The sequence below is a fragment of the Rhea americana genome, unplaced genomic scaffold, assembly GCF_003343005.1.
Source record: "Rhea americana isolate MKP2758 unplaced genomic scaffold, rheAme1 scaffold_510, whole genome shotgun sequence".
Classification (NCBI taxonomy): Eukaryota; Metazoa; Chordata; class Aves; order Rheiformes; family Rheidae; genus Rhea; species Rhea americana.
Window position 1 is genome coordinate 146462 of NW_028186658.1, and position 15804 is coordinate 162265.

Here is a 15804-nt window from a genome sequence, read left to right on the forward strand (position 1 = left end):
TGAACTTCACACTTTAAAAATACTCTGGTAAGCTATTAATGTATCTTTCTATTGTAACATCTATTTTACTTTGCAATCTGTGTATAGATTCATCACTTTCTGTTGTTTCTACTGACAAAGTGCTCATGCAACTGCTATTGTTGATCATTTCTGGAAGCACAATGTGGGACTGGCATATCAGATTAGGAGGATCTCCTTACACACTGAAAAAACTAATTCAGATCTCATTGCCACCTTGTAAATGCACAATATTTTCCCACCTTTATGGTTAAATGTATTCTCACTGTGCAATATGTGAGAATTCATGTGCTGTCTTAGCCAATTTTTATGTTTTGGAGAAGCTGCTGTGATATATATTCAATAGTGGGTGGCCTAAATTTGGAGAACTATAAAGCCTACAGTTTAGCAGTTACTGAGTGGTCCCTTCCATCCAGGAAACTTGCTGGTTATGAGATCTAAGCAATGCAAGGAAAAAGGAAAATGTATCAGGCATATATATATAGCCTCTCCTTAAGGAGCTTTTCTGTAAAACCGTTGTGCTGTCAGAAGTTAATAACGATCCTGTCACCAGAWAATGAGACAGGAGCACTCATAATCCATTATTTTCATTGAACATAATGATTGGTAGTGCTGTTACACATCGTATGATCTTGTACTAGAGAGATAATGATTTCATGTCTGTACTCTTCAGTGCTGGGAGGCATTTTCTGCATAAACATACACACTTCAGGATGTCCAATTTTAGAGGATGGTTAAAACAGCTCTTTAACTTGATAGAGTCCTGATGCTGCAGGACTTACAGGAGACAGATCGCTTCTGTCGGGGTCAGATTCAAAGGACAGATCAGTCCTTTGCCAGCCAGCTTGCTCGTGCAGAGCAGCTACTTTCAGACTCTGCTCAAAACCCAAACTGACAATTTCAATGCATTTCTCTCAAGTTTCCCCTACCAGACTAATAGTTGCAGCAGTTTCAAGCTAGCAGGTTTCAGTGAAGATTAGTTCAACTTGAAAAAGATTCAGAGAAAACTTGGCTGGCCTGAGCTATGTCAGTGAGCTTCTGAGAAAAATGTAGTTATCTATTTCTGGTTCTCCTGGGACTCATCATTTCTTCTAATAAACTGGCTGAAAAGCAGATGATACAGCATGCTTTTGTTTTAATCTCTGCTTACTCATTAAATGTTCCTTAAGAAGCTGATCCTAGGAAAATGTGCCTAATGCTTTCATGAAGTGTGCTGATAACCCCTTTATTTCCAGGCATGCAATTTTAGGTGTTAGTTTAGACCTGGAAAGTGAGACTGCCTACCTGAAATACCCCATCTTCCCTCACTCTGCTGCGTTGTCACTATTTCCATTAGCCTTCTAGCTTAGAGGCATCTGCTGTAGGAAATGGAGCCAGCAGATAAGGAGTTCTCTGAAAAATCCTTCAGCTTCCACTCCTGGTTTCAGACTAGTATGTCCTAATGACAAAGCCTTCTGTTTCATGTAAAGAGACTTTTCTRTAATTCTCTTATTTTGTAGTTTTTGCTTTATATACTGTTCCCAGAAGATCCTGGTAGATCAAGGCAGCCTGAACATTTTAGTGAGGTGCAGAGCAACCTTTCATTGCTATAAATGGTACCTGTGCATGTGCCTTGGCTATATTTAATCTTTTGGCAATTACTGAGGCAATGAAAAGAGACCTCAGCTTGGGGCAGAGAGGATGAGGAGGGAGTAGGGTGCTGTGTAACCTCAAGTAATTAAAAAAGGAGATTATTTTCTTATTTATAGGAAAACAGTTTCCTTAGGCCATAAAGTATCATGGTTGAATCAATTGTCCGTATGCCTAACAAAATGTAATTGTCCCAAATGACATATGAGCCTTCTGTGGAAGGTTCATTCAAATCTTGCTTTAAATTACAGATTCCTATTTAATACATCCTTCTAAATAACTACCTAACCAGTTATGCTGCAGGGGTAAACAGCCAGCACCATGCTAAGTGGCTGCCTGTTTAGCCACTTCCTTCCCACAGTTGTTTTCTTATCGTTAGATAGTTCTACCGGCATTTTGAGGATGGCAGACTGACTGCTTTCCGATGGCACCTTGCACAGTCAAGCCTTGGATTTGTGCTGATAATATGGATAGCAATTGTAAGGATGTTTTTTAAGCCTTCCCTGCACTAGCTCCCTGCTGCGCAGCAGCTTTCAGTCACAGCCAGGACACAGCTGAATGAATTACTCAGACAGGATCTCACATGCTTATTCAGTCCTSCCAATGAGGTAGTGACTGGCATGAAATCACCTTAGCAGTGGCTGTGCCACCTGGAGTAAGCAGCCAAATACGAAGTGTTGCTCCACACGGGTTATCTGGTAATGCCTGGGGCAACGCAGCTTTTACTGTTTCATCCTCAAAGGCTGCAACACACCAGTCTTACTCCTTTTCCTTCCTTCCCGAGCCCTACCTGGACTGGCACTGACCCAGCAGAGCTGGCCCTTCTGCAGTGGATGGGGAGAGCTGAAGCGACTGAGCTCTGTGAGTGGTAGGCACAGCCCACCCGGTGCTGCGGTAGGATGTTGCTGCAGGCTGGCCTCAAGGGGAAAAGCCGCTCGCTGGGTCTCCACGCRTCAATCAGGTTTACAGCCAGCCAGCTTGATGGCCTCACTTGTGTGAAGAGTTGTCACTTCTTCCCCACAGATTATGCTTGATATGATATTGTGTGTCTGAAATACAGATCTCTCTGACAGTCTTTGGAGCAGAAAAGTAATTACTGGGATTTTGTAAGATACTAATCATATACAAAGAGTGCTTATTTCTTTTCCTGACTGTGTTTTTCAGTTGTGGATAATTTTGAAATCTTTATGGTCTAACTTCTGATCTCATTGCTTCCTATGAGTGATGCAAAACACTAATCATTTATTTTCCACTCTACATGGATTGGTTATGGCAACATACCTGCCTCAGGTGGGTGATTTGTATATTTAATCAGCCAAYATAAAATCACTGTGAACACAGTTTGCTTTTGCTGGCACTGAGGATAACAGCAGTAGATATAGATTAGATAAGTGTTTTCTCTCTCCAGTTTTGGTTTAAATTTAGGYAACAGAAGATCAAATGTAAAGCAGGTGCATAAAAATGATGTGATACAAGGCCAAACGTTTTATGCATTAAAATTGAATGAGACCCCATTCAATCGTCTGAATTACCATAGTGATGAAGTAGCATGTAGATCTGTCCTTGAATATCAGGTGCTACTGTTCTGTTTGAAGAAAGCATTTCAGCTCAGAAAATAAGTGTTTCTTTCATAAAATCATAGAATCATAGAATCAGTAAGGTTGGAAGGGACCACTGGAGATCATCTAGTCCAACCTCCCTGCTCAGCAGGGTCACCTAGAGCATTTCCTATTACCTTTATGTACTGTTACTTGCTGAGCTCATAGAAAATGGTGTTTCAGTGTGGTCCTTCAGACTTATCCCACATTCAGTGTTTCTAACATGGGTTATGTATTGCTTACTTAGGCTCTGCAGCTCTGCTTTGAATGATTTGTGTTTCTGCTTAGAAGAAGGCCCATGTAGCATTAATCTTTTCTGTAATTACTGTTGGAGAATTGGGTTTTCTTATTTCTCCTGTCACATCAGACAACACTTGAATCTTTCATCTGGCTTTCTAACAAAAGCAAGGCTCATAAAATCATGCTGTTGGGGTGTGCATCTGTTTGTTTGTCTTCTGTGTCCAGCCACAGTGAAAATTAAATGCTGAGCTCTTTTTAGTTGAATTTAACAAAGTGGCAGAGATCACAGAGAAAAATTGGTTCTTCTAAGCTTTGCACATTTAGGGATCCAAGTAACAGAGAGAACAAGCAAGTGCTCAGACTGTGGAAAGGGCTGCAGTGTGATTCAGATCTGACTAGACACCTGGGAACCCCCTTGGAGGAGATACCTTCTAAGTGCAGCAGCTAAGGAAGACCTTCAGCTGGAGCTGCTAACCAGCCATGAAACTTTGAGGAGTCTGATCTCTGTAGTTCCACTTAGAAACACATGCTGCCCATGTCACTCAGAAAAGAGACTCAGGGCTGTTGGACAGATGGTTTCCTGCATCCCCTCCTAGTTAGCTTCTGTACAAAGGCAAATCTGACACCAGCTTTCTTTCCTCTCTTTCAGCACCCATTCCTTCTCTTCTCCATGATGTCCATGATGTGACTGGCCTCAGGGAGTTGGTGCTCCTTTTCCAATAAGTTACGTTGTTTGGAAATCAACTAGAGGCTGTGCAGTTTTCACAGAGCAGGAGGACAGGAGTCCCTTCCTGCTCTGCTACTGAGACCGAAAACTTCCAGAAAGAAATTGCAGCCCATCATCCTGATAGTAAAGAACCTGTGTCCACCTTCATAATCAGCAGAGCTGCATCTGAAATTCTCTTTATTTTAACTTTGTGCTTTGGATTTTTTATCGGTAAGATACTACCTGTGCATCTGTGCTGCACAGAAAAAGCAGGGGGGAAAAGCCTGTGGGTGGCAACATGAAGGTATGTTGGAAAAGTCAGAAAGGAAGAGTTCAGTGTTACCTATGCTGGAACACTATGTAAAGCTAAATAAGGGGAACAAACCTGGAGGATGAAAAATTTTTTCCTGGTCTTTAATAGACTGCATAGGAAGGAGTTTAACATTCAGATGCCTGTGAAAGCCATTTACTCAGTGTCATGATTGTCATGTAGTTTGATAACAAGAAATAAGCACCTCATCCTCCACTGCTACTCATGCGTGTACAATTCTTCCCATTTAATTCAGCAGGACTAATTATCTGAATTAGTGGCATTAGCTTGAAGCTRTGTTTTTGCAGATTGAGGCTCTGGCTTTCAGAACAATTTCTTTAAAAGAATTAGTCATGTCTAAATACAACAGAACTGTCAGACTGCATCTTCTGGCTTTGTCTGACATTTTGGTCACAAAACCAACCTTATGCAAGACTGTCCTGATGGCAATAGGCTTAAAGCAGTGGTTACTCTAATTTTGTATCACTGACAGTGTTAATAGGTTCATAAAGTTTGGAGAGTTACCTCACTAGCTGACAGTAAATGAGGTTAAGATACACTTCATTTTACCCTCCACTTCACTGCTGGACTTCATCATCCACACTCCTGGGATATCTGTAGTCCAAACTGTTTGTAAATCAACTCCCAAACTAATGCCCATTTTGATTTAACTTACAGGATGGACATAAAATCTAGAGCTAATTCTCAGGCAGATCCTACACCCCTGCCTTGACCACAACATCCGTTAAAGAGGCAGGCTGAAAACAGCAATACTTCAGGAGCTGATGCACAAATGTCTTGGACATCTCTGTATACTGGGCAGCAGCATCTGTTGGATCAGCAAGGTGCACAACTGGAGGAAGCAAAATCCTCTGATTTTTAACTTACAATTTAAAATAAGAGGCTGTGCTTATCATTACAGTCCTGTTTTTTTTTTTTCAATGAACTGAGGAGCTTCAGTAACTTCGTAATGCCTGCTTTTATTACTGAGGAAAACAGTGGAAGGGTTGAGGAACTGCAGAACTTGTTTATCCAAGGATGGGTGACAAGAGAAGAGGAGTGTAACAGCCAGGACATAATTGTGTGTTTAACTGTTGGGGTCTTTTAGTCTATACGTCACTTGTCACCCCTTATCTTTAAATGAACAGTTCATAATTAAGTAGTGTGAATGAAAATGTGAAATTCTACATAGTAAATACTGAATTTGCATCTCATTTATCTTTTTCAAGTACTTAATGAATTTCCAGTTTCAGCTAATGAATAATGGAAATTTCAGGCCCAGTGTCCTACGCAGGGAAATTAATAATGGCCTGAGGATACTTTYAAACCTAGCAGCATGGTAGAGATAGCTGAGATGTCAGAATACGTATTCTTCCTTAGAAGATCCAACACATTCTTCATATTCATTCCATTTGGTATATAGTTCATATTCACAAAGGACTTGGCACTCACAACACATAAAACCTGYTCTTTGAGGATGAAAAGTGATAAAATTGCCTTCCTTTACCTACTCTGCCCTTAGGGTTACCATATGCTTTGGTCTCACCAACAGGTCTTTTTCKGTGTGGAAACTTTGACTGGGGCTGAAAACTTACTAGTGTTTGCTAGGAATTTGTTAATGATACATTGTAAGAAATTTGAGATCTCCCTCCCTTTCTTCAAAGATGTTCCAGAAGTCCTGAAACAAGTCAGATTAATGGATGGGAATGGGAAAACTTCCATACTCAAGTACTTGGCATAAAGAACGTTTTGTCATCACCTCTTTAATTAGAAAAGGAGCAGTGAATAAAAGTTTTCACCAGCTCCTGCTGCTACAGTGTAAGAAAAAGCAGCTCACTCTTGTAGCTGTGGTTTCTGTCACTTTTGGCATYCAAGTCAAAGTCCAAAACTTTAAATGTGGAAAGCGAAGCTTTCCAAATAATAGACAGTGGGATAAGATAAAGTCATTTGTGGCAAATACGTAACATGCCGTATCCTAAAATTGCCAGATATGACAGATGTGTAGGATTTAATTGCTCATCCTTGTCTGTTGCTGGAGGTGAGTCCCAGACTGCTGCAGCATATCCATGTAAGATCTGATGTTTTCTCTAGAAAAGATGGAATAAATTGCATTAAAAAACCCTCTGAAAATTAATTTAAAATCTTGTTGGCGAGTTCAATCTTCAGATTTGCAAGTATTTGCAAATATTTTCTTCTAGAGGTACAGCCTCTTGAACCAGATTTCTGCGTGTGCTGTATAGGCTTGCTTTTCTTGACCATCTTGAAAATACCAATAATCATTAACAATAAGGTTGAAAATCATTATTCTGTGTTATCCAGAATGTCTTTTCATAGCTTCTAGCTTGTTGTCCTTTCTACCATATGTGTTAGTTAAAGCTCCAGATGTTAGTTTGTGTCATATTAGCATCATGAATTTTATTCTGTATGTTAACCAGCCTCCTTCTGAAGTCATAAACATGCTTCAGGGGGAGTGCCTGGAAATATTTCTGCAAACTAGCTTTAATTCCTTTCATATGACAATCGTAAGAATTGCCATTCTGCAGGCATAACTCATCTTGCTGTACGTCTGGCACTGTCAGGATCACAGTCTTCAGACGCATGTAGTGGACAGCTAATAGTTAGAGKTTGTCAGGCATGTTTTATCTGAACAACTTTTTCTGCTGGAAAAAAGTGGGGGTGCGGGTGAGGCATTCAGGAAAAACATAGAAAGCATCCTAAAGTAACTTCAGTTTTGTTGTAAGACAGAAATGAGGGCTGCCAGGCAAGCAAGCCTTTGCCCATCTCAATTTTGGAAGTTGTGAGATAATATCCTGATGCTTCCTTCCACTTGCCCAAGGACCTTGACTCCGGGCCTGGCAGGAGGACAGGGCGATTGTACCTTTTAGCTGTTTCTTTTCCATCTTGCTCCTGCTCAGAGTGAGTGAAACAGGCAACACCTTTCAGGTGGGACAATCCTAAGAATTTCAATTTGTGACTCCCCAAATCAAATTCTCGTCTTGCAAAACAGCGCGCTTCAAAAACCACTTTTCAAAATGAAAATTTGTGCTTGTGGTCAAAAAGAAATCTACTTTTAAAGCAATAAAATTCAGACTATATTCAAAGTGTATTATGAGAAAAGGTTTGCTCATTTTCCTGTTAGCAGTTGCTGTTAGACTAATCAAATTGCTATTTCTTTGTAATTATTTTAAGCACTTAAACTTGTAGGTTTGTGAGTTTAGTTTAGTTTAGTTTAGTGCTACCCACTCCTGTCCTTTTTAAAGGATTGCAACATCTTCATGTGAAAAGCATTTTTCAGGAGCAATGTGTGTTTTCTGCATTATGCTTGTCAAACAGAATCATTTAGCAATTGTTCCCTAAATTTCACTTAATTATCTCTCAAAAATGTGTRTATATTTTAGTACAGTCCTAAACAATTTCTTGATGACAATTTGAGATACTTTATTTCATGTRGTTGTCTGCCAATCTATAAATAATGGTTTTACCAACTGCTACATCTCATTCTCCATTTTGTTCAAATGATCTTTTTATTCTACATTGAATACAGTTTTGTTAGTGAAATAGATTATTTTTTTCCTTAGCCTTTTATTTTTCTACTGAGGAATTGCTTTCTGTCAGCATTTTAAACCAACTATATATTTCTACATTTTAACTTCTGGGGACTTTATACTTTATATATGTGTGTGTGTGTGTGTGTGTATTTTATAGACATATAAAAAACATAAAAAGCTTTCCATGAAGTTCTTGCAAAGCATTCATAAAAAAATAAATAAAAAGAACTTACCCAATAAAGTGACCACATTTAAGTAACTATAAAACTCAGACAGTAAAAACAACAAATCTTCAGCTTTTCAAATTGTATAATGAACATAGTCATATTTCTTAAAATTAATGTGTCTCATTATGCTRCTAGGCTCCGATTGCCAGTTTTGTTCGTATGTTTTTATATTTGTCCGTTTTGTTTCCTTAGCGACCTGTACCTGTTCTGACCCTATGAAATGCTCTGTGAAGAAACTCCATTTTTACCTGGCAATAGAAGGATCAAAAGCAAAAGATCCCAAATCCATGTAGTATTGTGCTGTGTTTCTCAAAGATGTCCATGATTCACTAACCTATGGTAGATCAAAACAGAAAAGAATATTGTTAGCTTTGATACTAAATAACAGTAGATCGAGCAACCTYCCCTATGCTGAGACTTTAGATACACACAAATAGCCTTGCTTGCCCCAAAAGGTTTCTGTTATGTGTTAATCCCCATTCTGCCTTTTTTTTTTCCAGTAGATATTGCAAGATTGTGGAAAGAATACCTGCTCAGCCACAGTGTATCCCCATGCATTCTGGCCGCTGCTTGGGTCCCAGTAGTTCGGAGAATATGGTATTTGTCGTTTAAGTCGTATAAATTGATTTGCGGATTCTTCTGTCAGAAATGGTGCTCCGAGGACACCTGAAATGGAAGCTGAGCAGTATTTATAATATCAGCAGCATGGTTTAGTACGTACACTTTTATTTTTTTTTATATATCAGCGTAGCATGTGTTTGAAATTTTAGTTTCTTTAAAAGAAGTCAAATATGGTCTTACCTTAGATCTTCAGAAAGAATTTTTTTATACCCTGAAACTAATAAAACAGCTCCTATAGATCATTGTTTTCCTGTTGAATCCAAAGTGGATAAATTTACAACCAAATTAAAGCATACCTTATTTTTAATACTAGTGTTTTGCAACAGAAAAAGTTTAGACTGGAATTGCACTCGTCTCAGGTGTGCTGAGAAACTTGAAGTAGTGTGAATTTCACAGCTAGCTACTTCTGAATTTCACTGCACTCCCTAAGCCCTGTGGAAAGGTGAGGTGTAGTCTTTATTCTCCTTAGCAACAGCACAGAAATTATCTGCCTGGAAGCTATTCTGTGGACAGAGGATATTATACTGCTAATCTTTTTTTGCACCACATTGCTCTAGACATTTTTTGATGTCATCACAGGTGCAGATGATCATCTTKAAGCAAGAATTCCTCTCGGGAAAAAAAGCTAAATTCCTCACTAACTTCATATGAAAGGCCTTGGTAGGGGAAAAGTCTTTTCTTGTTAGTCGCCAGGGTTTTTGACTTACACCCATCTAGGGCTAAACTGGTCTGAAATAGCACTTCAGTCCAAATTGCACAACTTTCAACGAGGTTAGGTTTAAACTCAGATGAAGTCACCCAGTGTGAGGCCAGTGTCCATAAACAAGCTTGCTCCAGTTTTATCGAATGGGTTTAAGTGAACACCTCAGGCTGAACTGCATGAACTGGCACAGCTAGGCCAAGCACTTGAACTCGTGTACATCGAGAGTCTGGCAATAGGAGTTTTGCAGGCCAGGCTGTTGCAACCCTGCTGACTCTCTATTGCTCTTAGGCTCAAGGCAAGAATCTGTTCAAGAGGGGAACTGGCCTGACAACATCCAACATTTGCCCTTATGCGCAACGCTGAGCAGAACCCAGTTCACTCGCCCTTACTCTTGCTGGTTTTGCTGAGCAGCTGCAGCATGGCCACTCTTTAGTTTTTTAAAAAGCAAATATGTGCTGAGGCCATAGAGGTAGCAGATGTGCGAGGTAGAATATTTGTTACTCCTTTTCACTTGTATTTCTCTTCAGAGTCAAAAAATTCTTGGACAAGAAAGGTGAGAAAATGCTTGATTGTACATTTGCTTAGCAAGTGATGAATGCCTCGGTAGTTCTTCCCTACTTCGGTTTCTTCAGATTCGAGGTTACTAGAGTCAGAAACTGGAGGTAGAAATTTTGGAAGAGGAGATTTCTAAGGAACACTATCTTTACCAGTTTTAACTAACACACAAATAAACCAAAGTTCAGACATCCTGTGTGTAAACTCTTGTAGTATGAAATGCTTTCTCTCTTAGGTAACCAAGGAATAGCTATTTCTGGACTTCAGAAATCAAGTAAAACTTTGGCCAGGGGAAGAAAAGATAAATTTTTTGCCTTTGTCTATTAAGCTGCTACCCCTCTGTTCCAGAGCTGCATGAGATAAAACAAAACACCAAATTTCAGGTTTTCTCTGGCACTTTACTGTTATCCAGTAGAAAATCTATGAGCTGTTAACTTCCCTTTAGTTAATTTGTTTTGTTTAGGTTTTAAATATTTTGTAAAGTCATGATCACTCTTCTGGACTAAGATAATTGAACTGGGATCAGAAATTGGCTCAGTAACAGGCTTCACTTTTGTTTAAATATATATACTTAGTATATAGAGGCAGCATGTGCAGCTCTCCATCTCAGAGAAAACTTGCGCAGAAGCCAGGAGATTGGAATTTTAGAGCATCCACGTGGGGCACTAGAGAGACTGAGGAGCAAGGGCATAGGTAAAAGTTGATGAAATTGCTCAGAACGTGTAAAGTTGAGTTGAGAGGCATAAAGAAGTTCAAGTTCTAGTGAAACAAAGTTAAGTCAGTGTTAAGAAGGCTGAACGCATTGGATGTGAATATTTTTATTCAATTCTGTTTTTCCTCCTTTCTCCAAGATGAGTATGTTATTTAAAAAGCATATTTAGAGATTAATAGTAACCGGAGGGAAAATAGGAGGAATGTGTGTGGGAAGTGAACTGTTGTAAAGGCAGTATCAGCTGCTACCAGTCAGAGTATTTGTTTCCTTTCATAATTTCTATAGATTCACTCAACATTCTGATATGAAAATCAAATTACAGAAAAATTGGCCATTTTTCACATGCCAGATACTTAGCTTGTGTAATTTCTGCCTTCAACAGATAGTTTTGTCTGGCCTGTATATAGCATTCAGAGGGAAAACTATTACTTCTTATTACTCCTATGATATCTTCTGAGCATCTCATTTTGGCTTAGTGAGAACTGGTATAAAATTAAACTTAACAGAGAGGAGATGGTGGTAGCCTCTTGTCATCTTTAGTCAAAATTGCAAATGGATACTTAATCCAGCCTTGAAGGTCAGAAAACCTGATTATGGAGAAGGCATATTAAATAGCTTGGAATTCTGGGCTACTAAGAAAAAAGTATCAGAGTATAGCAAGCAAATTATACTAAAAGGATAAAAACAAAAGCCTGCATGGCTCTTAAGTTACTGTGCATTAAAATCTCATATCAGACTCATATGGGAGCATAACTCTATTGTGCATGGATAGATTTTTAGAAAGCAAGATACCTAGCTGGGTGCAACTCCAAAAACTCTGTAGGGAGACATCTTTTTCAGTCTGCTGAGTGCATAATGATCCACTTTGTCATACAGACAAAAATGGAAGTATGGGATTAGATTTGACACCTTTTTCTGTTTAGGCACCCACTAAATTGATACATTTTTCTTTTCTAAAAAGCTGAGCAGTAAGAGCTCTTGAGTGCTTAGCAGTCCTTCTGGAGAGGAAGAAGCCACCACTTGCATATCTAATGAAAGAATTTAATCATAAGGAGACGAACTTTTAGACATGCTTTAGTTTAGCATACACTTCTCCCCTGTAAGGAGTCTTGCTATGTGGATCAGCAGCAGTGTGTAAGCAGTGAGGAACAATCTCAAGTCCTGGGACCAAACTTTAACCCTTGTGTGCATCCACCACAGGCAAGAACAGATTGTGCCTGACTTGCCAGGGTGTTTATGAAAAATATGACCATTACTTAGCAACACTTTACTCTCTCTTAATGTGCTGTCATATAAACTGGAGCTATTTGTTTCCTTGCTTTCTGAAGACTATTGCATGTTTCTGACAATCTGAAAGCTATTGCTGAAGTTATTTATGTCAATGGAACTTAAATGTTATAAGTCAGCAGTTGCTGTGGCTCTCTTCCTTTTACTCTAGTAATTCTTCTAATTATCGGCTTTAGTAGCTGTGCCTGGTCAAAATGTCAGATCACAGGGGTATGCCTGCCTGTGCTATCAGATATTAAAGCCAACAGTTAGACAGAGCTAAACTTCAACCTTCGACACTTTAACCTTGCTGAAGTTGCTGATGCTGACGTGTTGGGAACTTTGAAAAGGTAAATTGAGTGCTGCAACTCAGCTGTGTTTCTTAAGGTTAGGTATGGGCCGGAACGAAGCCCTGTGCTTCAGCTCTCTAAATTTCTAAATCCAGAAAATATTTACAAAGCCATACACTAGTACATAGTTGTCTTTCTTTTTTCTTTTTTTTTTCCCCCATCAAACTTCCAAGTATATCTTGGACAGACTTGTTCATAAGAGTACTTTGTGCCAATAAAAATCTTATTTTCATTTTTGATCAACTTATTTTGAAACATGCAAGGATTCAGAATACCACAATGCATTAATATAAGTGCTGAAATAAAAGAGTGGAAGTGACTGGTTCTGTCTTAGAYGGTTTTCTAAAGTATTTTTGTAGATTATGTGACATTCCATAAAAATCAGGATGTGGGTATCTGTCAGTACTTTACAGGTGTATGTTAACTGCTGCAGGGACACTTTTTGGATTTTATAGACCACTTTTGTGTCACAATGTGTCACCATATTTTCAGTTGAAAAGCRTGTTAAAGTTATGTTGAAATAAAGTTAGGTTAAAATTAAACTCCTGCATATTGCCTTTGCCAATGGTGAAAAACAGATAGTTGTTTGTGCACTGGCTATGTATCCCTACATATTTGGATGGGGACAAGCACTATAATAAAACTAAATCAGATTTGCTAATGCCTATTGGCTGTAGAATTTAAGTCACCTATTGTTATGCGATTGAGCACAGTTCGTATCACCCAGTCTTTGGAATTTTGATCGCATCTGCTTATATTTAAAGTTTGAAGTATAGTCATCTCTATTCTTTGACAATTCTTAATTTTCCAGCACAGGACACAAGAGGTCTCTGGTTCAGGAGATGAGATCTCAGTCATTAGCAGTCATTAGAGATACATCATTCCCTCATCAGCAAAGGCAGACAAGAGACAGACACTTAATCACCCATTGAATGTGTTGGTGTGATGCCAGAGGTCAGGAAATTTTGCGAGGACCAGTAATAGCAAGAAATATGGCAAAATTCCCAGATAATCCTAGGGAAGGAACTACTTTCTCTACAACAGAGGATGAAAAATGCTCCACTCTTTGCTGCAGCACTCTGTAAAGGCTGAAGAAAAGCTCCAACAAACAGCCCCCAAAGCCTATTCCCAGAGGTGTGCAGTGGTGCAGTAATCATTTGTAGTGGCTGAACTGAGGGTGTGATGAAGTGTCAGGTTCTCATTACTGGGCTTATAGGCTCTTTTTTAATTCACTACTATCTTGATCATTGCTCAAAGGTTTCACAGTTAATGAAAAACTGAACTGCACATTGCCAATGATCAATGCAGCTTTTCATAACTCTTTTAAAATCAGTAGTAAATCGTTTTTCTTGTCTTGTAAAGAAAGAACCTTGGAAAGAGGGCAAACAAGGTTGTTGTGAAAGACAGAGGGAATAAAAGGGAGATAAGAGCAAAGATAACATTCTTCCAAAGCAGTGTCATCAGGCTGCTCACAGCCTGGTTTCTGGTGAACCTGGATGTGTCATCCTGGCCTTTAATGGAAAGGTGGTGAGGTTCAGGAAGACCCAGAAATGGTCCAAGCTCAGGTGCACAACAGATCAGGGAGTGCAAATAAAGGCAAGGGAAGATATCTAGATGTGCGGTAACCTGCAGCAGAGAGAGAGCCTTTCTGTCTCCTTCCCTCCCTGCAGAGCCTCAACTGCAGCCAAACCATAGGGACATATGACAAGAAAGAAAGAATTTGATCCAAAAGAAAGAGTATGCTTGAAGGTGGCCCCAATCCACAGCACAGCTTTTTTTGTACCGTGTAAGGGCAAAACCTCTTTTTAATAATCATTTCTCAGACATCCTTTTCTCCACTGAGAAAAATGAGTGACTTCATCAAACTATGACTGCTGCTCCTCTTTTACTTTACTGCTCTGTATAAAAAGTGAAATACTTGGGCTGTTTCCCTCATGTGGGAGGGAGGCTTAATTAATTCATGTTTAAGTATTGGCTAAGTCTGCCTGCATCGTTGTGCCTTAGTTCTTCTTCTCTTGTCTTTACAGCGTGTGTGTTGGAGCACTGAGATCAAAGAAATGCTTTTAATACATTCATGTGGATGGAGCATCTTTCCATGATTTGGGCAATCACATGAGAAGTCTAGAGTCACTTAGTGCCTGCCTGCTTTGTTTTAATTTAGTGTGGAATAAATTAGTCTCACAGCGTGCACATCACTGATCCTTGACCATACCAGTCTGTATTTCTTTGAAAAGAACATTCTTTTAGCCTTAGTGATGCTGCAGTCCTGCTMCATCCATTTACACAGTGGTGTAAGTTTTACAAAGTGATTCTGAATTTTAGATGCCCTGGCTGCAAGGCGTTATAAAGGTCCAATGATCAGACAGTCTGAGAGCACTGAAAAAATCAGTCCCCTTAAGCGATTTCAAATCAGGCATCCCAGAAATCACTTGTAAAATTGATCATTTTGAGCCATTATAAATGCACGTGAACTGTTGGTGTTTCTTACAAACAATAAATGATGTAATCAGAATAAAAAAATAGCGTTAAGCTTTTTGACAATTTTAACAATTCAGGAAGTCATCCTCTATGAGACTTTCTCAGCCAGGAATGTGTTCTCACCACCAAGAGCTGAAAGAGGTTCAGCAGGAAGAGCTTCAAAAGCAATCGCAAGGAGCAGAATCAAGACTGTATTTCACAGACTTGCTGTGTAGCCTTGTGCTCGCCCACTCTCCCATATGTCCTCACTGCAGTGATTTCCAGTTAATTCTCCTTCATCAGCGCTATTCTGGCTGTAACATGGTTTTCTTGCCAGCTGACTATTTAACAAGCCAGAAGGAAATGACAGGAGAGAGGGTGCCAGGCACTTACCTGTAAACAGCAGAGCAGGCACCAGAATTTGAAACATTTTCAGAGACATTGCAAATTGTCCAGAGAGTGTTTCCTTTTTAAAGCAGGGACAGCCATACAATTTTATACTTTGCTATCTTTAGGTTTATAAATCATTCACCAGATACCTCTAAAGTGTTGGTGCAGTCAGAGGGCAGGGTACAGTGCTTAGCTCTGATTTGTCTTGTATGCCTCTGTTCATACACTTTGGACTTTGCAAGCTGATCCTCTAGTGAGACACAATAACTCATTATTGTGTGGGTACATTAACTTCTGCTTAAGCTTTATAATGTGAAATAGTACGCTAGGCTTGTTCTGTGCATGCTGAACATGGCAGGTGTCTGAGAATCAGGCTTTTGCTTAACTATTTTCCCTGGTTGTAATTGAGTATATGTTTTATAGTTTGTGAAATGAGTGGTGAGAAATAGTGTTTGAATCAACCTGCTCCAAGAA

General features: G+C 39.3%; 1 protein-coding gene across 1 annotated transcript; it reads right to left on the bottom strand.

Annotated features, from left to right (window-relative positions):
- Nucleotides 1–6509: 6509 nt before the first annotated feature.
- Nucleotides 6510–15394, bottom strand: CUNH3orf85 (chromosome unknown C3orf85 homolog). The gene is made up of 4 exons (XM_085317987.1): nt 15334–15394; nt 8806–8954; nt 8525–8610; nt 6510–6588 (listed from the first exon to the last, which is right to left on the bottom strand). The coding sequence occupies exons 1-4, from the start codon at nt 15380–15382 to the stop codon at nt 6510–6512; spliced, it is 363 nt and encodes a 120-aa protein (XP_085174113.1). The 5' UTR covers nt 15383–15394.
- Between the last annotated feature and the right edge of the window lie 410 nt (nt 15395–15804).